The following is a 27,277-nucleotide window of genomic DNA, read 5'->3' as shown; positions in this document are numbered from 1 at the left end:
GAATTGTGATACAGTGAGTTATAAGTGAAATAATCTGCGTGTAAACAATTGTTGGAAAAATTACTTGTGTCATGCACAAAGTAGATGTCCTAACCGACTTGCCAAAACTATAGTTTGTTAACAAGACATTTGTGGAGTGGTTGAAAAATGAGTTTTAATGACTCCAACCTAAGTGTATGTTAACTTCCAACTTCAACTGTATGTAAAATATTATGTGCTATAGTTTGGAAAATAAATAAATGTTTCTCTGGATGACATAATGTTTGTTTTCTGAAATTAGGGCTGTTTTCCTAAAGACGTAAAATCCATTTTGTGCTTGGTTTCCTTGCCACGATACTAATGAGTATTGTGATTCTGGTATTGTCTCGGTCCTACTATTGTTAACCCAAAGGGTTATATGGTTACGTTATTTGTGCAAGTACCAAAATGAAGTGAATTTTTATGTAACCTTTTATTTGACTTGGCAAGTCCGTGAAAAACAAATTCTTATTTACAATGATGGCCTAGGAACAGGCCGTCAGTTGTTCAGGGGCAGAACGACAGATTTTTACCTTGTCAGTTCGGGGATTCGCTCTCGCAACCTTTCGGTTACTGGCCCAACGCTAAAACCACTAGGCGACCTGCCGCCTCAATTTGAAGCAAACCCAGTAGTAGCTTCTTAGTACTATGTTTTTTGAGTCCTCTATGGTTCAGGCACAGATGCAGTCCACCCAAAGAGTTGGCTATTTGCTGCTTTTTTTAGTATAGTCCAATGTCCAGTATAAGAGTTTGGGGTAAATACTTCATTTGGAACAAGCTTGTTGTTTGTTAGGGGAAGTGGTGTAAAGTACATAAGTAAACATACTTTTAAGTACTACTTAAGTAGTTTTTTGGAGTGTCTTTACATTACTTTACTATTTATATAGTACTCAAGTATGACAATTAGGTACTTTTTCCACCACCTTTTAGGGGGAATGCCTAAGGAGCAAGAACAGTGAGCGGGAGGGAGGGAGAGAAATGGGAGAGAGGGAGGGGTTAAAAAAAGGGGGCAGCGCTGAACACAGTGAGCTGTTTGTGCTGGGATGTGACTCAGAGAGAGAAGGCCACAAAATTACAGGTCCTTTCCACTGCTAGAGCTTTGCCAGGGTACTCCCATAGCTTCTGGGCCTGTCCAATGCCATGCCCACACTCTCCATCAACAGTACACACGCACACACACACACCAGAATAACCATCCTCTCCTGACATTGGACTTGATTGGACCTGTTCTTTCATTAACTCCACCCCGAGGCAATAAATACAAGATCCATCTTCGAGCAGAGATAATAAAGAGACCTGGGAGCTTGAAGATGACCTATGGGAATTACTGTATTGGTGTACTGTACTGTACCCTTCATTGGAAATATAGCAGTAACATAGACTATTTTCTTGGGGATTTTTGGTCTTTTGATTAAAAAAATGGTGCAAACGAAATCTTTTTTTTGTGAGCTGACAGTAAGGTGATGATTTGCAATTACAGACTAGACTAATTTGTACAGTTAAAGAATGGATCAGGGCAGATTTTCCATCCAACCATTTTTCTCTGTCTGTTTGCACTTGAAAGTGGAGCTTTCACTGACAGGCCACATGCCCACTGTGAATGAAAGAGAAAGGAAAAGAGAGTAAGAGAGAGACACCAGGGAGCTATGTAGTTGCTGTGCTGTGTGTGGGCTCTATCTGTATTAGTCCAGCCTGGCTCCTCCTTGCCCCACCCTCTCCCTACTTCCCACTCTCTTTCTCTCTTCAGCGATACATGTGCAGGGAGAGACTGTGACGCAGCCATTCCAGAGCGTGAGCCAAAGGCACACAGACAGCACTGATCCTCCTCCCTATACTCCACAGGGGCACCTCAGACCCAGAGCAGAACACCTATCTACAACACACAGCGGCAGCTGAACTTCCAGAGAGGTCCGGCTGTGCAGACACACACACTGCTCCACCAGGAGGCTTCCACTCACAACCTCACACTCTCTCACTAAGGTACGGTAAAGACGTTTTGGCTCTGGTTGCACTTTGACTGACTGTTGTGAATGTCAGCCCACACTAACAGAGATGTGAGAGTAGGTTCCTGCTTGTACTTTGATCTTGACGGCTACAGTGTACAGTTCAAATTTCATTTCACTTTCGTTGTTGACCGGTTGGGGGTGTAGGATAACAACTCGGCTGTGACCTTTTCAAAGTATATAAGTCATTCAGTGTAAGTTACTCTAATGCATGGTTATTGGGGAAAGTAATGTAGTAGTTACTCTTTCCAAAAGTACCTCATTATCTATGGAAAGGGCTTGACACGTGTACATTATATGTAGTGCTAAGGTGTTCACATTCATCAGTTACTTATTTATCATATATGCTATATCATTGCACGAGTAATGAAATAGATTACATCTGAGTGATTCCTCACAAAACCCAGAAAAAAAGTCCATGCTTTTGGGGATTTTCTCAAAATGAAATTCATACAACAGTCCTTTGGAAGGAGGATTGTTAACGTACAATGAGTGTACAAAACATTAGGAACACCTGCTCTTTCCATGACTGACTGACCAGGTGAAAGCTATAATCCATTATTGATGGAAACCTGTTAAATCCACTTCAATCAGGGCAGTTGAAGGGGAGAAGATGAGTTAAAGATGGATGTGCCAGGCGCACCGGTTTGTGTGTGTCAAACTGCAACACTGCTGGGCTTTTCACTCTCAAGTTTCCCGTGTGTATCAAGAACGGCCCACCAACCAAAGGACATCCAGCCAACTTGACACAACTGTCGGCACCATTGGAGGCGACATGGGCCAGCATCCCTGTGGAACGCTTTCAACACCTTGTAGCGTCTGTGCCCCAATGATTTGAGGCTGTTCTGAGGGCTAAAGTGGGTGGAATATTAGGAAGGTGTTCCTAATGTTTGGTACATTCAGTGTGTATTTGAAATGTGTATCTAAAAGCATATTTGAGAAATAATTAGTCAAAGTTGGCATATTTATGACATTTCGGGCATACCAAAGACTCCTTTAAGACTCCATAATGTTTAATCTGTAGATGCTACAAAGCAATAATTGGTGGCATAAGAAGCTTTACAGCGTTCTCTGTAATAGGAGTAGTATTTAGATTTCAATATTTATTTTTAACATACATTTTTTAATATAAAAAAATATATATAAACATGGATATTGAAAATATATATAATTTTTTGTATTGCTAATTGTCAATATATTGTGGAAACATAATTTACTCTACTGCGATATCAAAGTTCCAGAGTGGAATCTCAGCTAGTTTTTTGGGCTTCGAAAGCCTTTCATCCAGTACTTTGACAGTCATTTCACTGCTGTCTCTGCCCATCTAAACATTGAGAAAGTGGTTCTTCATCTCCTAATCAGGGCATCCTGCTGTGTTTGTTTATGTAGTGAGTCAAGGCCATGGTGTAATGACTGAGATTTAGGCAAGCCGAATGTAAGTGGAGGGAGACGGCCATCGGACAGATTTCTCCGAATTAGTGACTCTGGCATAATTAGCAGGCTGTTAGTACTTCTTCACTCTGTCTCAACAAGCAGTCGGCGGACAAGGGAGATGATGCAGATATTCTTTGCTTGTGTAATGTTTGTTCATTGTTTTGTATACTTCTGTAGTTCTTGAATACATATTTTGTGTGTTATCAAAATTGTCTAATTGCCTGTTCACTGCAGACGCCAGACGGTTGGAATTAGACTTGCTCAGGAGAGAGCTAAAGTTGCTTAACCACCCAAACAGCATTTTTAGTAGGGCTTCTCTGATGGTGAGAGAGATGCGTAGCTGTTATACGCCTAAGCCCCAACCCCCTCCTCCTTTACTATTTTCTATTTGGCACATGTTAACTCACATGGTTCCTCCCTCAGGCTTCGCTATACTTGTTCTAACATTTGCTGTATCAGATGTTGATTAATTAATTAATCCTTCCCTCCACAGCCTGTCTCCCAGCCAACCACCTGAACCACCTGCTGGATGTCCACTATGGAATCTCCAGGTCAGAAACGAGCCAGCCGCGGTGGGACTGCCACCCCACTCTCCCCAACCCGCATCTCTCGCCTGCAGGAGAAGGACGACCTGTGCAACCTCAACGACCGGCTTGCCGTCTACATCGACAAGGTGCGCTCGCTGGAGATAGAGAATGCTGGGCTGCGGCTGCGCATCACTGAGTCCGAGACCGAGATCAGCCGTGAGGTGACGGGCATGAAGGTGGCCTATGAGACGGAGCTTGCCGACGCCCGCAAGACCCTCGACTCGGTGGCCAAGGAGCGCGCCCGACTGCAGCTGGAGCTAGGCAAAGTCAAGGAGGATTACAAGGAGCTCAAAGTCAGGTAGGACACATTGGGTTTGCAGGGTTTAGGTCATTTGTTTCTGTAGGCAGCATGCAAAGGCTGCAAAAACAAATGTTCAGTTGAATTGAGGCCAAATGTTCTAGGTGGGGGGCAAGAGAGCTAGCAAAGATGGGTTTGCAGGGGTATTATTAGGGGAAACCCTGGGATGGGGACAGAAAGGCAGGAGGTTTATGGGTAATCCTGTATCAAATTGTGGTGTCATAAAGTTAGTCTATTGCCATGCTCCCTGTTGTAAGTTTCTGGCCGAGGGACACATTGGGTTTTGGCCAAGGGGCTAATTAATTTAGTCTAAAATTGAAAGTGATTGTGATTCAGCATGTAATCTCACTGACACACATTTAACTGCCTACAACCTCCTATATGATGATAGGGAGGGGCATATTCAAACCAGAGGACGAGACACCATCTCATTTCATTATACCTAATTTGTGGTGACGTTATTTCCCTGTACTGGCTCTGACTCATCAACCAGTGCAGGTCTGCTTTTACTCCAGCCCTTCACTACAGTCATTCTCAATGAAGTAGATGTCCACTACTACATCATGTTCCTCTTTCTCTTCCAAACCATAAGTACAACAGCCCTGAAACCATTTTCACCCTGGACTGGATACCTAGTATGCTGGCACATTTGTCAGAGCGTTGGTCAGATAAGCCTTTACTAATAAATAATTGCATTTAACCCATTGCAACCTTTAATTCCAAGGCAGTTTGCCACCGAGGATGTGAGTGGTAGTGCTTCTAATCCACACCTGGGTGATGCAACATCCATTTTGCACCAGAATGCACACTACCTTAAACTCTGACTTCTAAAATCCTTTAGAGTGTGGAGAACGACATGCCTGACATTAGTTGTGTACATTCCTGGTGGTTTTCAGCAGGTTGGGTAGTAATACTGTATTCCCCTACATGGTAATGACAAAGGGCCCAGCCACGGGGCCACGCCCTGACAAACAGCTCGCTCTGTTTAGCTTGACTTACGAGTGTAATGATAGTCAACACTCCCACAATCCCATGCATGCAATGCATTATTACTAGTAACCGAAAGGTTGCAAGTTCAAATCCCCGAGCTGACAAGGTACAAAATCTGTTGTTCTGCCCCTGAACAGGCAGTTAACCCACTGTTCCTAGGCCGTCATTGAAAATAAGAATTTGTTCTTAACTGACTTGCCTAGTTAAATAAAGGTAAAAAAATAAATAAAAAAATAAATAAAAAAATAAATTACACAGCGCATTTCAATCAGCCTGTAAGCAGTTTTCCAGGTTAAGATAAAATATGCTTTAATCCAAACTCTGGTGTTGGCACCATTCTCCAACCAACTGAGCCATCGGAACTGGCTGGGTAGGTTAGACCTAGACCTTTTGGGAGAATGTTAAAGGGATCTGTCTACCAGAGTTAAGTGGGTAAATGTGCCCACAGACTAGACAATAGCTCACGTCTCTCGCTCTGTCTCTCTCTCCTACTTGCAGGCAACGGCCTGCAATGACTCCACAGGAATGTTTGAATGTCTTGGCAAAGTGCAAATCGGGTTGCAGTGTGTCTGAGAAAATGAAAGACAGTTGAAAGTGTTAGTTGTGTATATACTTGTTATTTTACTATTTTTTTTAAACTTCTTTAACGTACCCTCGTTTATGCATGGGGCTTCCCTCCGCAGGGAGTAGCAAACAGAGAATAGGAATATTTTAAGCTATGCAAACACTGTCTTCAACAGCTTCTCATTGGCATGACTCTGGTTTTCAACACCGTGCAATTGCAATGTTGAAGCAATGGCGTCTGTACAGAGACGTGAGGGTGGAGTCTTACTTGTTCAACCATAACCCAGTGAAAACACAATGGCACTAATGTTTCAATTAATGTTTGCAGTGTATCTGTCAAGATGGAATGTACAGTGTTTGGTGTGCCCAACATTGCAGGTAAGGGTGTGGCTCTGGGGTGGGTTTGTGTTTGAGTGCCGACCTTGGTCAGGGTGTGGACTTCCTGGGTCTTGACTTGAGTGAGGAGTAGTGACTCTCTTTAAAAAACCAAGTCTGTTTGGTGAGTGAATGGAATTTTACAGTTCACTTAAATTCTCTTTCCCATTGTGCCGTAAGGTCCCTAGCTGAGTGAAGAATAGCAACAGCGCCTATAACTTCCGTTGGAAACCAATCATTTGTTACACGTGTGGTGGAAATGTATCACTCAGGCCTGCGTGGGCAGCCTCGGTCTCTTACGCTGCAGCCGGTGTGTTTGCCAGTGTTTGGTTGCCATGGCAGCTGGGGAGTCTTGGCATGGGCGTGTGACAGGGTGGTGACTCAGAGGTTTTTCAGGGCCTTGATTGTGGGAAGGGAGCTGCTGGCTGTGGCCTTTCTTTAGGTCTGGATCTCTGGGGCAGAGCAGTGAGCCATCTTTATTAATAGTTAATACGTATCATTTAGTTCCCTATCAACACCATGTTATTACCTTTTGGCTGGTGCCCTATGAGGACTTGCAAGTAAATGTAACTTATCAGAGACCGAGCAGTATACCGTCCCAACAAATAAACAGTGTGCATGTCCCTTTCAACAATATTCTTAGTCATTCAAATATTATAATACCCCATTACTGTAGGCCCTACATTATACAGTGCCAAGCCCTCTAGCCCTGTTTTGTAGTGTGCTGCAGCAGATGTAACTGTCACTTACCACGGCCTGTGACTATACACACCTGTTCTTAGACATGCCATTGGGCCACGCCACACAGTCGTCCTTGTCGCAACAGGCACATGCAACTCCCCTGAGGACAGACCATCGCCATCGGGCTACTAAGATGGAAACTGCTCGTCTACAACCCAGTCTAGCTTGTAAATGATTTGTCAGGGGGGATAAAAACAAACCTTATTTGGGTTAAGCATGTTCCACTGTTAGGATAGAGTAAGAATCGCTAGGCTAGAACACAAGCGGGCTAGCCTAAAAATATTGACTACCCACCTAAGACGCTGCTATGCTGCAATAGGATTTGCTAAGCTTCAACATGAGCCCCAAGGCTTGGCCCACACTCCCACATTCGTCAAGGTCTAGTTATCCACTGTGGATGCTCCTCCTCTGGAACCTAAGAGGGGCGGCGGACGCTAGTCTCATGGCACAGTGCCTTCCATCTGTGGCTGTGCAATAGGAGCATGTGTGGGGGAACCTGCTCCGCGTCGTCATTGGCAGGACAATCCCTTGTCTCCCCATCCAGACGATGAATAGGCTGCTTTGTGTTGACAATATACAGGGAGACCCATGCAAGCTCTGCAGATAGTGTTCTTTCTAGATCTTATTGTTGGTTCACCTGTTGAAAAATGCCACTTTGAATTATATTGTCAAAACCTATTGCTTTTTGACTTTCACTCCCTGGAAGTAAAGATGGTTCGCTAATCTATTGCAAACTGTAGAACAATTATTTTTGTGGTCGGAGTTGTAGGCATTCGGGATCAAAGGTGGTGGAATGGGCTAGATCATTGAGGGAGTTCAAAAGTCAATATCCACTCCCATTTCCAGACTCTTTTCCAAGGTTGCTGTGTGTGACACCTGTTGGCAAAGAGTAACAGATAAGTGTAGCTAACGGTGGGCCAGGACAGATAACATCTTCTAACACACGTAGATGTTTAGTCTGTTTATTGAGGGTATGGTATGCAGAATGAATGTTCATTAGAATTAATATGGCTGCAGTGTGATGTTTCCCAACGCATTTCCTTTTTTAACCAGCATTTCATTCCAATGACCTGAATGATGGAAAATCTAATATGAATTCGTTTGGCTTCTTTATGTACTGTAATGTATTTTGTGTTGGAGTGGCTGCCATGCCAACTTGTAGCACTTTGGGGCTATCAGAGAACACAGCAGGAAGTACACTTATCATATAGCATGAACACATTTCATTCATTAAGAAAGTTTTTGTCTCGGTTTCATTTCTGCGCTCGTGCTCGCACACACAGCATATGTTTTACTATATTTGTGGGGACCTAAAATAGATTTCCATTCAAAATCCTATTTTCTCTAAACCTAACCTTAACCCGTAACCCTAAACCTAACCCATAAGCTTCAAATAGCCTTTGTCCTGGTGGGGAGAATTTTCCTTGTTTTACTGTCCTTTTGGGGATTTCCGGTACCCACAAGGATGGTAATACAAGGAGGCTAAGTGGTCTATTTGTAGGCCCAAATATTTTATAAACACGTAGTTTGGTTACCACTAGTAACCAAGGGCTGTACTGCTACTTTTAGCTTAGGGAAACTCTAAACAATTCGCTGACGTCTACTGCACTCCCATTTAATCATGTGAATGTTCTGCCGGGCTGACACACAGCTGGACAACAGGAGGGACCCATTGAAGTCCATTTGTTATGCTAAAGTTTTGAATTAAGTCACTCTCCCTTTAAAATGAACAAGAGCAAACATCCTCTCCCCATCAATGAATGATGATGTATCAAAGCTGTTCAAATACTCTGTGGTTCTGCACTCAAACAACCTCTCAATAAAGGCTTTTGGTTCAATCCCTCAGGATATGAATGTCTAAAGTTCACAATAGAAGTACACCTCGGAGAAAGCAATAGTTGGTGCCCATCCTTAATTGTGCAGAACATAACTTGAATTGAATATAAGAAGAAAAATGTCTTATTCAACATAGAATCCATCTTTGCTACAGTTCGTGAGGCACAAAGAATCAATATTTGGTTTCTAAAGCGCTCGCTCTTCATGGAACAGATAGAAACTCAGCAGTGTGTGCAGCCTTTTGCCCACTCGTTTTCCTCAGGGACGAAATGTGTACCATGACAGTTTATTATACTACAGCTTCTCCCAGGAGGTTTGGATCTCTATTCTCTCAAAACTCCCTCGAGGGCAGCGTCATTCTACCAGCATGACCTCAGCCTGTATCATGTGACACAGTGTGACCTTCTCAAGTTATACAGAACCAAGTCTGTCTGGACCACAGGCTCCCTGGATTTGGGTGACACACTTTATTTTAGCCACAACGGTGTGTAGGCCACAAATGGAACCTGTTCTGTGACCTGCTATTAGAGAAACAGGTTCAGGCTTATTGAAATGTTTAAGTATATTTAAAAAATGTGTTATGTGTTGTCTTCATTTTGGGGTGGCAGGGTAGCCTAGTGGTTAAAGTGTTGGACTCCCGAGCTGGCAAGTCTGTTGTTCTGCCTCTGAACAGGCAGTTAACCCACTGTTCCTAGGCTGTCATTGAAAATAAGAATTTGTTCTTAACTGACTTGCCTAGTTAAATAAATAAATGAACAGCTAGTTTTCATGTCGTTGATTATTTTTATTTAAAAATTGCACCTTTTTTATTTAACTAGGCAAGTCAGTTAAGAACAAATTCTTATTTACAATGATGGCCTAGGAACAGTAGGTTAACTGACTTGTTCAGGGGCAGAACGACAGTTCTTCACCTTGTCAGGTTGGGGATTCGATCCAGCAAACTTTTGGTTACTGGCCCAACGCTCTAACCACTAGGCTATCCTGCCGCCCCATTGAGAGCATTTTACAAGTGTTTACTGTGTCATTAGTAGTTAGTTCAGCAGCTGTTCAACTAGTTTATTGATTAGTAATGAAGGCTGACTGTTCCAGTGGCTGTAGTTATAAAACATGGAATGTTGTTAATAGTGAGTCTGATATGAAGGTTCTACAATTGATGGCTATTCTCATACATTGTTTTGTCTTTCAACTTAATGTTCCCTAGGCTCTAGGGGTCTCCAAAGGCGTGAGTGGGGCAAGTGGGAGTATACCTAGCCTAGTCTCGTGGCTACTCACTCCACTGGCCCTAACAAAGTACATGGCAATGGAAAACACGTGCTAAGACTGTACATGTGATGTCTGCTATATAGAGCTCTCTTTGTTGGGCTGAGTTTTGATAATTAAAGACTAGTGTTTGGCCTTTCAGTAGACCAGTACTGTGTTCGGAGAAGGCATTGGCGGGCTGGAAAGAGTGTGTGTGTGTGTGTGGATAAGAGTTTCCATAGCACTTTGATTCTTTTCAAGACCCAGCCAAGCTGAATGAGTCATCCGCTCTCCAACAGGGTAAATCACTTTAAGATGCTGGGCCTCTGCACACATGCTCACTCCACACGAACACACATCATACTTAGACACACACATTGTATGTACCCAAATTGAAACACACACTCACCTCAAAGTAAGTTGCACCCACAACACACTGGGAAGTTCCCATTTGGTAGTGGATGAAGTGGATGCGACCCCCAAATGTTCTTATCTGATCAGTAATGTAACTGCCAGTGGATTACCACAACTCTGAATGCTCAATATGTCTGAAGCGTTTTCATTTCCTTCAACAGAGTTTGATGTTTGCATGGAGCATTTTGAACATTCAGGAAGACCTCCAGATGTTTAGCATTTTGTGTCACTAAACATCACTCTTGTTTACTGGAGCCTATACAAGCCAAGTTTTAAAAGGATTGTGATGTTTAACCAGGTGCAGGCCAATGTTGTCCGATTCACTGTTATAGACTACTCCTCAATGCAAGTGTTCACTAAGGAAATGTTTACTGACGTTTACATACCGTAATGCAGAAGGAAACTAATCTTAACCTATTAAAGATGGATTATGTAACTTTTTGGGCGACTTGACCAAATTCACATAGAAATGTGGGTTATAGATCTGTCATTCTCGTTGAAAGTAAGTCTAAGAAGCGGTAGAGCTGTTCTATGCACTACTTCTATGCTTCCTGTTCTTAAGTTTAGTTTTTGCATCGTTTACTTTTCGGTTTTGCACACCAGCTTCCAACAGCTGAAAATACAATATTTTTGGTTATGAAAAATATATTTCACAGCAATTTAGATGGTACGTTGATTCTCTACACTATACTTGCTTGTTTTGTCACAAACTATACTTTCTTGTTTTGTCGCAAACTATTAGAATTTTAGCAACCAGGAAATGGTGGCGTGATTTCTGCATAGTGCATCTACAGTTGGGTGCTGTTACAGACATATTCCCATTGGCTAGAATAGGCTAAAGAATGTTAAAGCTAACACTGCTCCTCCTATTAGGCGCCACACAGTCTGCTGTATTAGTTCCATAATGCTAACGTTAGCACCACTCCCCATCTATTCACATGGCACCACAGCAGAGCTTTCATTGTAACTCAATGCAGCTGCATGGGGTAATTGGCCTCAGATCAGTTAAGCTCTGAATCTGTTCAGTGGCGTGCTCAGAACATTTTGAATGGGGTGGCCAAGGTGGGACACGGACCCAGTTTAGGGGGATCATACCATTTTTGAACCTGATTTGTATATTATTTTTTTGGGGGGGGGGTGGGGTTGTACAAATTTCAATTATAATGGTTCAACACATATTAAATGCTTCAGCTTAAGTTTGGTACATTTTCCCTGTTCAAATAAATCAATTCTAAAAGTGTTTGCATTTGAGGTCAGGATTTTATAGAAGAGCAGCATACAGCAGTAAATTCACTTGAAAGTGACATCCAGAGAGCAAATTTATACCGTGACATTCAGTGGGGTGTCTTTTTTTTCTTAAGCGACCTCCTATGTGTGCTTGTGCGTGCACAAATGTATTTTTATCGGCTTTATAGTAAATTAATGTAATTTAACTGTAGAAATATTCCCTTTTACTGTGTCATGAACACAACCAGTCTGATGATGTTATCACCTGATTGGTAAACAAATCACATCAAAAAGTAGGTCAAATAGGTTACCTGCACACGTTTGTCTACTCTAAAGTCCAGCATCCGAACAGTGCACTGTGCCGCCAACATTTGAATGGAAAGGGATCTTACAAACGCCATAAGTGTAATGACATTCTGCCTACAAAGTCTCCAAAAATGAACAATTAAAAAAAAGAAACACTTATAAAATGATTTCTCATTTGTGTCTAACGGTCTTTCATAATTTTCCTTCAATTCACCAGAGAAAGCATCGAAAGCGAGGCAAACAGCGCCCCTCTGTCTTCGTATCTGTAGCCCATGTATCTGATGCTGTATGGACATGTCATACTCTTTTTGGCCAGACAAGATCAGATACATGGGCTACATATACTAAGACAGAGGCGTGCTGTTTCGCTCGCTCGGATGCTTTTTCCGGTGAGAAGCTCGGTGCTCGGATCTCTGAGGGGCCATTGGAGTGGCCAACCAGATTTTGGTGGGGTGGGACACACACACACACACACACCCCACTTGGCCTCAGATCAGTTAATTAAGCTCTGTCTCCACTGACTGTTTGCTCTGTCAAAGCCAGTCACACACTGTTTGCTGTTCATCTACATGGAGCGTATGTTCTACCAAGGTTAAAATGTATTTAAACTTTGTCAGTATGCAGTAGTTTGCTTGGAATCAATCTCAATTCATTTCATTAGTGTTATCGTCTGAAATTTGACTAAAGCTCATAGGTGATACCTCCTACAGGTTTAAAATACATTTAGAGCTGTAAGAATTGATTTACATAGCTACATCACTTTCTGTGTGTAGGTAACACTCCTGACAGTTGAAGTATTATAAAACGAGTGGTACAAGTGGTAAAAGACAAGGACAAACTGACTAACCTGTGTTCTCTACCTTATCGGGGCTAGACAATCAAACAATGGCTAACTTTTATGCCAACATGCTGAATGAAAGGGCACCAGGCTTCTGACTCATGTCATGGTGAATCACTAACTAATCATTAAAAGTGGAACCAGGCCTCACGTACACACAGAGCCAGAGCTACACAAAAAGCTTTATCTGTGGGAGAGATGCTTTCTTTTGGTCATTGCCGGCCATGTGTTTGAATGGGGATATTATGGGAGTCAAAAGCAGGGTCATGTTCAATAGACCCCCCCCACACACACACTGCTTGTCTATTTGAAACACATAGGAAGATAGCAGTCTTGAGCACCATGATGCTGGTGGTGAAACACTAGGAACTCTATTCCCATCTGCCCATATGGATGTGGTGAGTGGGTGGCTTCTGGCTATGGCTGGGTTGTTTTCCCCTTGTGATTTATCTCTCTCACACACACACACACAATGAAAACAATCCTTTCCATTGTGTTTTGATCCCAGAAGAGACATGATCATGTGCCAGCCTGTACTTTGGATTATAATATTTTCTTTTAATGTCAGAGATCTCCATGTCCTCTTAACAGTGCTCCTAAATGATGTTCACATAAACAACCTTTTAGTTGAAATAATACATGACATACTTAAACATTTTGTTGAATCAGTACAGAAGTAAGTTGAACCAATCCATGGTCTGAATACTTAACTTTAAATATGAACCGCACATTTTTTTAAATTTAATCAATGCTGTTTTCAGCATTCTCCTGAAACTCTGACACATTGTGTAGTCTGGCTGTTGGTCTTGGAAAAACTCTCTACTGCTATTTCTGGACCTTGTTTGCACTAAGACCCCATTATTCAACAGCCTTTTCCCCTCTAGGCTCTCTGTGTCCTAAACTTACCACTTTGGTATTGGGAAAATGGGATTGTGAAGGATAGCTATTAATAGGGATGGGAGCCCAAAGATCGTTTTTAGGGACTGAGGACCCCTGGTAATTTCCAACTTCCAAGGAAACCCACCCACACGTGTTCACACATGCCAGCCAGACGGGTGGGGTGTCGCTCCTTAGTTGCTCACCGTACCAATAAGATCAATTAACCATTACAACTCTGTGCAGTGGAAGACTGTGTAGTAACACGGGAGGGGGGGATTACATTCTCATTCCTAACAGACCCCCTAATAGCACAGAGAGGCCAGAGGGCCTTTTGCACTGCCTGATTGACTGTGTGACTCCATTGAGATTTGGCCTTTCCCATTAGTGGGGTGATTTAGCGTTGACTGCCTCACTACAGTGCACTGTTAGCCTGCACTGATAGGGAAATGGCTGTGTTTACAAGGTCGGGGAACTGGGCAAGTAATTTACTGTGTGTGTGTGTGTGAGTCAGAAAGTGGGTGTGGTGGTATGAGGGGACCAGAGGATGGGTGTGAACACACACACACACACACACACACACACACACACAGAGTATAGGAATGTTCATAGTTGTCTATAATCATGCCGCTGTAGTAGTTGTAAAATGTCATTTGGATGTGAACTATATGTATCCCTGGTTAAAATGAAGTGTCTAGTATTGTTCATATGCTTCCTACCCTTTAAAATATGATATAGAGTACATACAATGAATGATCTGTTTAACATCAACTTCATGGGAAACAGATACGGTCTCTGGTTTCTGGCTGGTCTTCATAGTGAATCATTATTTAGGTATTACTGCTGCCAGGACATTTAAAAGACTTTAAGAGTTTGGTTATTCCCGCATGATGCATCTGTCATATTGTAGTAATTATAGGCTAGATTTTCCACCAGAGTCCTAACAGGAAAGCTTTTCGAAATAGGCCTATGAGGGAGGAAACTTTTTCGATTGAGTTTAGCTCTGAAATATGCTCAAAGTGAGCATCGGCAGTGAAATTCTATGTGTTTATCCCTTATAGCCAAAATGTGGGGAAATGCCATACTTTAAATGTGTAGGCCTCTGTTGTCATAGCAACGGCACAGCAAAATAGCCAGGATTGTGGGTTTTCCGTAGTTTTTTTTGGGGGGGGGGGGGGCTCGCTCCATTGTCGTCAATGAGGTGGACAAGGATAGCAGTGAGTCACCCAAGAGTGGAGGAATGAGGTGGACAAAGATAGCAGTGAGTCACCCAAGAGTGGAGGCTGAACCAACACATTCCTCCCCTTTTCTCTCTCTCTCCTCACCTTTCTGTCTCCCTCTCTCTCTCTCACACTCACTAAACTGTTATTCGGCACGTTTTGAGACAGCTCTTTGTCCTTTGCCCTTTTTTAAAGTTGTGTGAGCTTTGATATAACACTGTCACAACAGTAATCTCTCGTGGACAGATGAAATGGCAGGAATCTGTCAAGGCTCACAGAATTATTTGATTACGAGCAGCAGCAGTTCCTGGTTTGTGGTTTTCGTCGTTGATTACTTGGACGAATCAGGATTGGATGACGGCGGTGCTTAAACTGGTGTGGTCGATTTTTTTATTTTTTTCAAGCCCATGTGTGGATGATAAACGGTTTCCACTAGATTACACAGCCACAAAGTCAAATTGTCTCTCTGTAAAAATGTATGAAATATAAAATGTGCATTTTGGCCATGATTAACACTGGGGGAATTAGCGGAAGGCAGGGGTTTGGCCAAGAGTTTCTATTTCCGAGGGAGGAAACTTTGCTTCCTTCCTTTGCACAAAGATAATCACAATTGTTAACGCCATTCCCCCCCAGAAGTAAAACAGGAATTGGCCAACTTTCGCAAGAGAATTTTACTTCTGGGTAACCAAGATTATCACAACAGTAATGTGCACAGGAGAAACAGTCAGGCTACTGTGTGTTTTGAAGCATCATCGACTATTTCTCTTATCTAAATAGACTGTTTAACTGTAGGCTTCCTTAACTCCTTTTCTTTACATGGTATCTAGATGCCCGGATCAATGTCCTATGAGTAATTGTGACAATTGAACACATCACACCCTATATGCTATAAATACAGTACACCGGTTTGGTTCTTTTATCCCCTAAAATTCAGTTGCATAAAATGTCCACATCCAACACATGCTGTTTTGATAAACAGACTTCCATCCACACCGGTTTTTGAGGTGGGGTCCAAGTTTGGATGGATTCAAATGTAAACTTTATTCGAAGTACATTTTGCTCTGCAAATGTATTCAGTTTGCACACACACATTCACACTCTCAGGCATGCATTCCGTTAAGTCGACATCCTGGAGCAAACCAACGCATTGCAGGCTTACTGGCAGTTATGGATATACAGGCATCCATATCCTCAACACTAGAGCGGATCAACAATACCATTCATATTCATTATCACCTATATCCTCCTCACTACAGCTGATGAACAAAGTTACTGACACTAGAGCGGATCAACAATGCCATTCATATTCATTATCACCTATATCCTCCGCACTACAGCTGATGAACAAAGTTACTGACACACATCACACCCAATATTGCCATACTCAGGTCATTCACATTCTATGTCATCACAGCCAGGCTGCCTGTATTAGTATGTCCTATATCATCTTATAGCTATTCGATGTTACCTTTTTTTATTACATTTTAACTAGGCAAGCCAGTTGAGAACAAATTCTTATTTACAATGACGGCCAAACCCGGACGACGCTGTGCAAATTGTGCGCCGCCCTATGGGACTCCCAATCACAACCGGATTGTGATACAGCCTGGAATCGAACCAGGGTCTGTAGTGACGCCTCTAGCGCGGAGATGCAGTGCCATTGACCGCTGCGCCACTCGGGAGCTACCAGCCATTCACGAGATAATATCATATACATGCTTATTATTTACATTCTATATCACCATAGGTTCAGTACCAGAGCTGATCCACATAGCCCATTTAGTCATAATAAATGGCCCACCACCCACACACAAGCTACAGTTCTGGAGGCATTAATGTAGCCCCAGCATGAAATGTTTACATGTCTTATTTAAACACTGAATGTCTGGACACAAGTGCTTTACTGTTCCAACTCAGTGTGCAAGTTGGGCTAAACACACATGCAGACACACAAACTCACACTCATGCCTCATAACACAGGACTAACAGCCCTACTTTGGGTTATTCTGGGTTCTCCCATGTCTATTCTATTTGAATGACTATTATAAAATATTCCACACAAACACCCTCCCAACCATTGGAACAGTGAGAATTTCATTAAGGCCACAGTTAGGCTATAAGCCAGAGGGAACTGGCCCCACCAAAGGTGGTTAAACGTAACAAATATTGTTGAACGTAGGTTGTAAAAAAGACAATAACAGTAGAGTAACTGCTGTTTCATTTGTCCCCAGTCACTAAGCTGTCCACCTTGATTCGCTTGTTTTTGGTTGAGAGGTTTCTATTTAGTGGGACATGTCTTCACACTACCTTGTCTCATGCCCTCCAAGTAGCTGGGTGTATGAGGGCCTGTGTATGTGTGAGGCCGAGCTCTTATGTCACAGATGCTATCTAAAACAGTGACTCTTTTTGCAGTTCAGTGGAAATATTTCAGCACAGGAGCTGACCGGAAATAATTCCGTTCTTCTTATCCCTCTCTTCCAGGAATCCCCCCCCTTCCATCTCTCCTCACTTCTGCCTGGCCTTGTCCGGCAACAGTACCAGCACATTCCTCACATGACTCCTTGTTTCCATCCCGCTGAGCCCTCCTGTTTTTCTCTGTCAGTCAGGCTTATCAGTACAAGCTGTTAGACTGGTCCTCTCCATCCACACAGGTGGAAAATAAGCTAAATATGACCCCAGTGTCTAACGAGTAATCAAATCTAGATCAAATCAAATCTAGACCAGGGTAGAGTTTCTTTAAGCCTCTAGAAATCAAGAATAATGGTTGAATTAATTCAGATCAGAATAGGCAGTTTACTGCCACATGTATAGCTAAGCTATTATTGATTAAATATGCAGACAATGTTTTTAAATGGACCCTTCAGACTAATATGCCTCTACATTTTAATTGCTGGATCTTGTCCATTATCACTGTAATGTATGTATGGGTGTTTGTGTTCCTGTGCATGAAGGATGCTGTGTTGGGTCTTTGTTTTCATGCAAATGGTGGGGGCTGTGTGGGTGGCCGGTGCCGGTAAATGTGTTTGGATGCCAACTGTTAGTCCATCAATCACTCATCCTGCTGAACATTAGTGCTCTCTGGGCCTTTGTGAAATCTGAGATGGGACAAGGGCTAGTCTGTATGTGGCAGAGCATATTTCTACTCCATTGTATACTTTATGTGTGTTCTTGTACTGGTGTAGGCTATATTGGCGTATACATATGGTTCTGATTTTGTGTCTTTTTATTGAATTCATGCATACATTTGGAAGGAGAGGGGATTATTGTAGGCTGGCAGTGGCTGGGGGAGCATGGTGTGGTGGGTTAGCCGTCTGGAAGCCATCTACCAAGCAGATGGGCGTCATTAGTGATCATGAACATTGAAATGCAAGGGCCAAATGTAATAACGGGGAATCTATTTCCTGCTCGGCTTTCAATGAGCGCCTTTGCCAAACTGGTATGAAGCTCAAGCTACCACTTTCCCATCCTCTTCTGTTTGGCTACATAGTTTTTCCACGGTCCGGGACCAAGTTTGTTTTTTTACCACTACGGCAAATTGATGCCTGCTTTAGAGGTCTGACACAAAAAAACACACACATGCAAACCACAAATGTTAACGTTTTTGATTTAGGCAGTGGCTGCGGTCCAAATTCCCGGAAAGCCTCGAAGCTTCTGCGCATGTTTATTTTCAACTTTTCGCGCATATCTCTGCTCTAATCGTAGAGAACGGGCTACTCTGGCGGATAGTGCTCGTTTTAATAAAGTTATACAAAAGCTGAATCAATGGCTGAAAGATCACATAATGATCGTATTCTACATAACCAAATATAATAGCATAGTATAACGTTACTGTAAGGACAAAACACCACCACATTTTTCTCTCGTGGCCAAAACTCAAAAGCGTGCGCCACTAGGCAAACTACACAAGTAGGCTCTGCTACAGTTTAACACCATCTGCTCTTTAATCTGCTCACTGTTTATCATTCAAAACAACACTGTAGACAACTTCGTGACTCAAGATCTAATTGCATATCCCCATGAAGTACGTTGGGCCAATAACCGAAAGGTAGCTGTTTCGAATCCCTGAGCTGACCTAGGTTAAAAATCTGTTGATGGCCTTTGAGTAAGGCACTTGACCTTAATTGCTCTGGATAATAATATCTGCTAAATGACTCAAATGTAAACATTTAACTGAATTGAGCTCAAATGGTTGGAATGCAGATGCTGCATGGGCGTTTACAGCATTAACACTTGAAGAATTATCACACCACAAAAATGTGTGTGTAAAGTAGAGGTAAAGAAACACATGCGCAGAATGTGGTCAGGATATGTGCTGAGGGAAAAGTTGGATCTCTGCAGCCAGTGTTTGATTTAACTGAGATTCCCTCAGGAGGGCCTGTTGGCCTTTTATTTAGAACACGTGAGCTTGATTCAATTATGTCCCTGTCAATTAATTTATTCAATATGATGGGAGTTCAGTTAAGGACAGCTCAAGGCATTCATGAGTCTTTCATAGGTAGTGGTAGTGAGTACGTTATCCCAGAATTGGAACCTATGTGGATAATGTTGGTCAATGGGAAGTTTATGTACAGAGGTTACGAAACAGTTTGCCTCCTTTTTGTAAGAGCCTAAATGCATAACAGCCTTTATTGTAATCATACTGCAATTAGACACAAGTTGCTCAAACACAGACCGTGTTAGTGAAACAGGAAACTGATGTATTTGTCTACCTATGTCTCAACAGAAATGGGAAGAAGGAGTCCGACCTGGAGGTAGCTCTGGCCCGGCTGAGGGATCTAGAGGCTCTGTTGAACTCTAAAGATGCCTCTCTGTCCACTGCCCTGGGGGAGAAACGCTCCCTAGATGCTGAGGTCAGGGACCTAAAGGCCCAGCTAGCCAAGGTAAGAGACTAGTGGTAAAGGCCAACTCTGAATTCTACACATACTACATACTCTCTCCTCAGGTACATGGTTCAAACTGCATATGATTGAAAAAAAACATGTTTTATAATCTTCCAGTGTATATAAAGAAAAACATGTTACTTTTTAAAGAACTATCAACTGTGAATCTGACTTTTGGGTTAGTGCTGTAACAAGGTCAGTGCATCACCATGGATCGTTCTCAATGAACTCTGAAATGAATAATATTCCTACGCCACCTTCTGGTCACATAATTGAACTATCATTTCACCCAGTCATGCTTTGACATCTTACATGCAGCTCCTCTATTCCTCCGCTAAAGTGATTTTGATAACTCTAGCGATTTCAGATCAACAAATGATTAATTATTGATCTAATCTAACAACCCTAAAGGTGAACATCAAACTTGAAACTCTCTGTCCCTTAGCTGGAGACCGGTCTGAGCGATGCTAAGAAGCAGCTTCAGGATGAGATGCTGAGGAGAGTGGACGCTGAGAACCGCCTGCAGACCCTCAAGGAAGAACTGCAGTTCCAGAAGAACATCTACGGAGAGGTGAGGCTCTCTCTCTCTCCCTCGTTTACCTTACACTCTTACACTCGCGCTCCTTTTTCCCCTTGACCTCTCTCTTTTACCTCAGACTTTCTTTTTTCTCTTTTTCTCCCTCTGATCTGCTCCTCCTCATCTATCTCACTCTTTTTTTTTTCTCTCTCCCTTTTGCTTCCTCATCTGTCCTCTTCACTAGCCTTACAAACTAGACTGATGGAACACCGAGATCAGTCTGTTTTATGAGGTTACCTCTTCACCCCCTCTTCTATAACTCAAGTATGCCTGTACCGTCTATCTCCCTGCAGGAGCTGAGGGAGTCCAAGCGCAGGCACGAGTCTCGCATGGTGGAGATTGACAGTGCAGGAACAAAGCAGGATTACGAGAGTAAGCTGGCTGAGGCCCTGATGGAGCTGAGAGCCCAGCATGAGGAGCAGGTCCGCATCTACAAGGAGGAGATCGAGAAGACCTACACCTCCAAGGTAGAGAGCACAACCCACTGGTCCACACTGCCAGCTCAAACGTGGACTAGAAGTAAATCAGTTCAAATCGGTAGTTATTTCATTTTAATTTCACTAAGCTGTCTATCCAGTTCAAATCGGTAGTATTGTCCATGCATCATGCAACATCCTTTCACTGGCCCAGTGCCAACCTAGCACAGACACATGTAGTGTGGTTTCGTTCTGACCTCTCTGGCCCTGTGTGTGTCTCAGCTGGAGAACGCCCGTCATTCTGCAGACAGGAACAGTACCCTGGTGGGGGCGGCTCACGAGGAGCTGCAGCAGACCCGCGTGCGGATGGAGGGCATGTCCTCCCAGCTCAGCCAGCTGCAGAAACAGGTAGGGCTGACAGGTGGACAGAGTGCAATCACAGAAGTCTCTTACTGTACATCTCCGTACTGTGGAGCTCTGACAGCTGTTATCTTAGCTCTAGTGTTGGCTCTAATACAAAGTATTAGCGCAGTTCATCTCGTCTCTGTCAAATGTGGCCCTTTTGGTTGGTCTAACCGGGGTATCAACCCTCTGTGTGTTAGCTGGCGGCGAGGGAGGCCAGGGTGCGTGAGCTGGAGGAGTCTCTGGCCCGGGAGCGGGACACGATGCGCCGGCGCCTGGAGGACAAGGAGAGGGAGATGGGGGACATGCGCATGCGAATGCAACAACAGCTGGATGAATACCAGGAGCTGCTGGACATCAAACTGGCCCTGGACATGGAGATCAGCGCCTATCGTAAACTGCTGGAGGGAGAGGAGGAGAGGTGACATGACAGATATGCACAATGCACATCATGCATACACGAGCACTGAAAGCCACACACAGACATTTACACACAGACTGAAGTAAATAAACTCATGTAACCTACACACCCACACTAGATTTGTATCAACAATCTTCTTCTCTGCCACCCCCACAGACTGCGTCTGTCCCCCAGCCCTCCCCCAACCCGAGTCACCGTGTCCCGTACCACTGGCTCTGGCTCAGCACACACCCATACCACCCGTACCTCGGGCTCAGGACACGGCCACAGTGCCCGAGTGGTCCAGTCCACCAGCGGCAGCCGCAACTCCTCAGGCACGGCTAGCGCCAAGAAGAGACGGCTCAATGACAACGACAGCGAGACCTCCAGCCTTGCGGGGGGCGCCGTGACTCGTACACGCATTGCCCAGCAGGCCTCCGCTAGCGGCCGCGTCACCGTGGACGAGGTGGACCTGGAGGGGAAGTACGTCCGCCTCAGCAACAAGGCCAACGAGGTATGGAGTTCATCGGTCAGCTTGACATGCATCGTAGCAGAAAGCACCCATTGTCGCATTCTTTCTGTTATGGTCAAATGCACAGGTTTTGTAAGGAAGCTACTGTAGTAAAAACACCATGTTAGGCTGATGTTGTAAAAGGACAATCACTTTTCTACTTAGTGATTTTTAGTTGACGTTGGCTGAAACACACTTGATGCTTGTCTGTTCTCCTTCAGGACCAGCTTCTGGGCCACTGGCAGGTGAAGAGACAGGTGGGCACCAGCACCCCCATCGTCTACAAGTTCCCCCCCAAATTCAACCTCAAGGCAGGACAGACCGTCACAGTGAGTAAAACCTTCATGTCTGCACTGTCATCAACTATGCTTGTGTTCAGGTTTTAGTACACCATGTTGAGAGAAGTGTGTATTCTAACAGAGAGCAGAATGTTTGTCACAATGTGGGCCTGTGTGTAAAGCATCTATAGTATGTGATCAGGTCATAACAGACAGTCCTGTACCTCTTCCCTCTGTAGATTTGGGCTTCAGGAGCAGGCGGCACCCACAACCCCCCCTCAGACCTGGTGTGGAAGACCCAGAACTCATGGGGCAGCGGTGACCTGTTCCAAACCATCCTGGTCAGCGCCAATGGAGAGGTGAGAGACACACGTTACATGCACCTGTTTGTAGTTGTACCTTCCCATTGTCCCATTGACTGTTCAGTCTTTCTCTTGGCAACATCATCCCACTTCCTATCCTACATATTTGAATACATGTGAGATTTGGTAAAATACCTTACTCATGTCATAGCCGGTTGACAAACTGTTCTGCGCCTCTCTTTCCCATAGGAAATGGCACAGAGGAAGGTTACACGCACCCTGTTCCAAGAAGATGATGATGATGATGTGAGTCTCACGTTTTATGAAAGACACAGGCTGAGGATGATAAATAAATTACTCAAACTATACTTGCACTGTGAGGAAGGCTATTGAGCCAAAACGTTGTTCAGGATCCCCTGTTTCAGATGAAAATATGTTAATTTATGTAGAGTACTTATTTAGTCACTGAACAAGGCCAGGGGTGTGCAATGATACACGTAAATACTTCTCTAAAGGGTGACAAGAAAAATTGAAAGACTTTTTTTATTTACCATTACTGGGTCTCAGTGCTAAAAAGTGTAGGAACCACTGCCTCACAGTGGCTACAGTTAGTATTTACCAGTAATGTTGGAACCTTCTGTTCTCTGTCTCCCTCTGCAGGGCAACCACAGTGCGTGCGGTGTGGACAGTGACTACAACTTGCGGAGCCGCACGGTGGTCTGTGGCTCATGTGGCCAGCCGTCTGATAAGAGCTGTGCCACCTCAGGGGTGTCCAGTGGCTCCTGCTCCATCAGCAGTGGAGGAGGTCTGCCTGAGGGCCTGATGTCTCCCCTCTTTATAATGGGTAGCAACTCACCCAGACAGGTACTGTAGGACACCATCTGTTTGATCATGTATATTGTTTTAACACACATTTTAAGACACTTAAAACACGCTATTTCTGTTTCAAAGCACAAACACCCCTCATTCTCTCTCTCTCTCTCTCTCTCTGACACATGCACACTCATGCGCACAGCAACACTGTTATCCCAGTGTTCCTGTGTCTCCTGCTGTTATGACAACAGCCCCTTCCTGTCCCCTCACTTCCTCTAACGCCCCTATGTCACTTCCTGTCTTTCTCAGGGAGGTCCCAGACCGGAGAACTGCTCCATCATGTAAAGCCAGGCAGGCACCACCTTACCTGGACAAGTACCTTCCACACATGGATGGGAGACGTCTTTTTTAAATTACTTTTTTATTTCCTTTGTTTGATGTATGATCTGTCTTATTTTGTATGACATAATCTGCAGGTTAGATTGCCTTTGGTGTTTGGCAAAGGGCTTAGGAGCTGAGTATACACTTCAGATATGAGCTTGTATATTCTAGTTATTGCATGTGGTGCTGGGCAGATGCTTTCACTGTTTAGGGCCATATCTAGGGAGAGAGGCACAGAAAGCACCTTTAACCATTATAGTGGACTTTGATCCATAGTGGGCTTTTGCGTCATGTCTAAACTGTCACAACACTAAACACGCACAGCAGCAAACCGTGCTATGAATCAGTGGATATGGGGGCTGGAACCAGGGATCTCTGGCCTGGTATTCCAAATACACTACCATTGTCCTGAATGTCACTAAATGGAGATGGAGTGAACCCCCTCTGACCGCTAGAGTGTTAGACTGAGCGATGGGATTGGTCATTCTAAAGCCATAGTTACAAAGAGGAGCTCAAACTTGACACTGCCATCAAGTGGTTTATATTTCTGAACACAAGACAGTAGTTTTTCATGGAATGACATCTATATTATTACTCATGAAACAATCAGACAACTATGGTAATATGGATATAGGTTCCAAATTGTGACTTGTTTTCACAGGCTTGAAAGAGGTTTGTAGTTGTTAAAGAAAGGATACCAAAACGAGATGAGCACACAGACATGGAGAAGACCAAGTAGTACTGTATTGTAAAGTTGAGTACGGTCTTGACATGACCTCTGACCTCCATAAATAGTTTTCTCTTAGAGGCTGATAATTCTTGTCTGACCTCTGACCTCACCTTTGTCTTGTATGACAAAACAGTTATGCCACGCTTTTTTGTTTACGTAGTTCTACTGTAGGGCAACTCAACAGATCTAGACAAAAACATATGATTTGTATGGATTATTTTGCTTTTTGAATCTGAGATAATTGCCAGATGGATTATAGTAATGTTACTGTAACCTTCTAATATTGACCTTCCATTTTTAGGTTTGAGGGAATGTGGCAGCTTGAGAAATAGATGTTCTGGTTTGTCAGACTCTAAAGACAGAAATCGTCTGAGTTGGAAGTGTGTTGATTTTAAATGAAAGTACAATGCTTACCTTCTCGTGACAGCAGTGCAACAATGTGTACATTCTGTACCTTTGTTTGTATCAGGTGTAGTGTCAGAAAGAATGGGTACAGATGGAAAGTAAACCTTGGACAAGTGAGCCCTGAATGGCCCGTAGGGGTAGTTGGACTATATGGTATTATCTGGCCAAAAGTTGACTTTATTTATGAACTACACAGTATGTTGCATTGGCAAACATGTTGGTGCCATATTTTCAGTGTAATCAATTATCAAGGTGTCACTTTGACAAGGTCAGAAAGAGTATTTAACTTGAGAAGGAAACCTAAATGAAACTTAAATCATCTATTCCTCACATGATACCAATTTTACATTGACATCCTCTGTATTCATGTATTGTAGTCTTGAAACTATTGTCCAGAGGCCTCTCTCCCACTTTTCTGAGCTTAGGGTCTTTTCTTTTGGGCATGTTTATTCTTTTTTTTGGGGGGGGGGTCTTATTTCTTTACAATTACCGGTATGTCAATGAGCTACAGTCATCTACAAAGATTTATCCACTGAATATATTAATAGAGGCATGTACAGTAGTCTGGCAGCCTTTTTATAGGATGTATAAGCAGTGAAGAGTTTCTGAGAATACTTGATACTTTATGAAACATTTAAGTTTTTTTGTACTTCATACACATTTCTATCACTACCAATTTGGAGAAAATGTGCTTATTCTCACTGCCCCATACCTTAGAGAAGCTCAATAATATTTTTTACTTATACATATATAATTGCTTTTGTCACTTTTCAGCATTTATTTTCTCATCATGTCTCAAGTGCCTTATTGATACCTGCTCGTGATCATTGGAAATGTATTCTTTTTGCATTATGAGGTGTCAATTCCAAAGATATGCGATATTTTGTCTTTAAAGACAATGGAATTTATAGATTTACAGAGTATGTTGGCTATAGTTGCATATTTGTACGGAAATTGCCCTTGTACATAATGCTCAATTGAATTTGTAAGAAATGATTATACCTAATATGGGAAAACCATGCAATCCAGGTAGAATGAATTAGTGATGATTTACCAGCCTTTTCTGTTCAAGACGATACAATGAAAAATATTTTCCCAACAAATGCCGTCTTGTGGTTGACTTCTTAATAAAATGTCTTCTGTGGTTTGATGTGTGATATTAGAGTAGCTACCTGAGTACAAAATGCTTCTGAACAAGTGCATACAATGTTAAGCCATTTAATGTACATTATATACAACATATTGCATGATTACATTGAAAAACATTCTGAGGCGCTAGCTGTACAAATGTGCTCTGGATTCCCCCTAATTGGAAGCTGACATTCTATTGTCTATAGGGGAGGGGAAAAGGGGCTTGAAAGGACATCATACTAAACTACTAACATCATGGAGATATAAAAATGTCTTTCAATTACCGTCCCGGTTTATGTCATTCTGGTCAAAAGGTGTGTATGCCAAATCATGTGCTCCAAAAGCCAAGTCCCTTCATCTGCAGTGTGAAAATAACATTTGAAGGAATCCCAAGTTTGATCAAACTCGAATGCATGCATGCATGTATGTCCTCAAACTGCGATACTGTCCTTCTCAAAGCCTATCCCCACATGCCTTGGCCCTTGAGTCTGGATCACAAGAGTGTAACGGTGGATAAAATGCCACCTTAATCCACCAGGGGGCAGTTTTACTATGTAAACCTACTGACAGAAGCATCGGCATAATCTGCTGTCATTGTCAGGTTGCACTGACTGTCACTGCTGCAACTGACTGTTTTGTAGCCTTGAATAACCCCAAGACAACTTCCTACCAATGTTTTTGAATGGCAGTAACGTTTAAAAGTAGTTCTTCTGAGTTGTGATGTTCAGAGTAGGGCTGGTGTCATTGGGGCAGTCTCCTGCGTACGGGAGAGGGTGGGCGTCGGACAGGTGGCAGGTCATAGTGTCCTGGGATGTGGCTGTTCACAGGTAGGTCATAGTGATTATGGGGCTCCTGCTCTGGGACCTGCCCAAGGGAACTACGCTCTGAAAAATTTGAAATAAACATTGTAATTGTCATTTGTCTACTGGAGTTTATATTTCTGATTTTCTTTGTTTACTCATAATGTGAATGGTAAATTAAGGATCATACTATGAAATATATGGTATGATTCTCCTGGCCTAGGAATGAGGTTATTGCTATGGTCAACCCTTTCTCCAGCCCTCATACTGAGACTTTCCAATCCA

At 43.1% G+C, this 27,277-nt stretch overlaps 2 protein-coding genes across 3 annotated transcripts in view; one reads left to right on the top strand and one right to left on the bottom strand.

Annotated features, from left to right (window-relative positions):
• Positions 1–1,731: 1,731 nt before the first annotated feature.
• On the top strand, positions 1,732–26,205 carry LOC135522259 (lamin-A-like). Its single transcript, XM_064948347.1, has 13 exons — positions 1,732–1,998; positions 3,949–4,340; positions 19,690–19,846; positions 20,292–20,417; positions 20,717–20,890; positions 21,122–21,247; positions 21,442–21,662; positions 21,819–22,155; positions 22,374–22,481; positions 22,670–22,789; positions 22,982–23,038; positions 23,393–23,596; positions 23,855–26,205. Exons 2-13 carry the CDS (start codon positions 3,985–3,987, stop codon positions 23,888–23,890), a joined length of 2,022 nt encoding a protein of 673 aa, XP_064804419.1. The 5' UTR covers positions 1,732–1,998; positions 3,949–3,984; the 3' UTR covers positions 23,891–26,205.
• Positions 26,206–26,263: 58 nt separating this feature from the next.
• LOC135522258 (platelet endothelial aggregation receptor 1-like) overlaps positions 26,264–27,277 on the bottom strand; it is a 39,862-nt gene continuing 38,848 nt past the window's right edge. For both annotated transcript variants that reach the window (XM_064948346.1, XM_064948345.1), the window contains one exon: positions 26,264–27,076. In XM_064948346.1, coding sequence (XP_064804418.1) covers positions 26,934–27,076 — 143 coding nt within the window. In that variant the 3' untranslated portion in view covers positions 26,264–26,933. The remainder of the gene's footprint in view (positions 27,077–27,277) is intronic.

The sequence above is a fragment of the Oncorhynchus masou genome, chromosome 30 (genome assembly GCF_036934945.1).
Source record: "Oncorhynchus masou masou isolate Uvic2021 chromosome 30, UVic_Omas_1.1, whole genome shotgun sequence".
Lineage (NCBI taxonomy): Eukaryota > Metazoa > Chordata > Actinopteri > Salmoniformes > Salmonidae > Oncorhynchus > Oncorhynchus masou.
The sequence above is the reverse complement of the archived record's forward strand: the minus strand, read 5'-3'. Positions and strand labels throughout refer to the sequence as shown.

What these genes read in the sequence shown, in the direction of transcription:
- LOC135522259 (XM_064948347.1), top strand. Translation starts at nt 3,985, where the DNA reads ATGTCCACTATGGAATCTCCAGGTCAGAAACGAGCCAGCCGCGGTGGG. An exon ending in AGAAGACCTACACCTCCAAG is followed by an intron (nt 20,891 to 21,121) that starts GTAGAGAGCACA and finishes TGTGTGTCTCAG; the next exon opens with CTGGAGAACGCCCGTCATTC. An exon ending in CTGGAGGGAGAGGAGGAGAG is followed by an intron (nt 21,663 to 21,818) that starts GTGACATGACAG and finishes CCACCCCCACAG; the next exon opens with ACTGCGTCTGTCCCCCAGCC.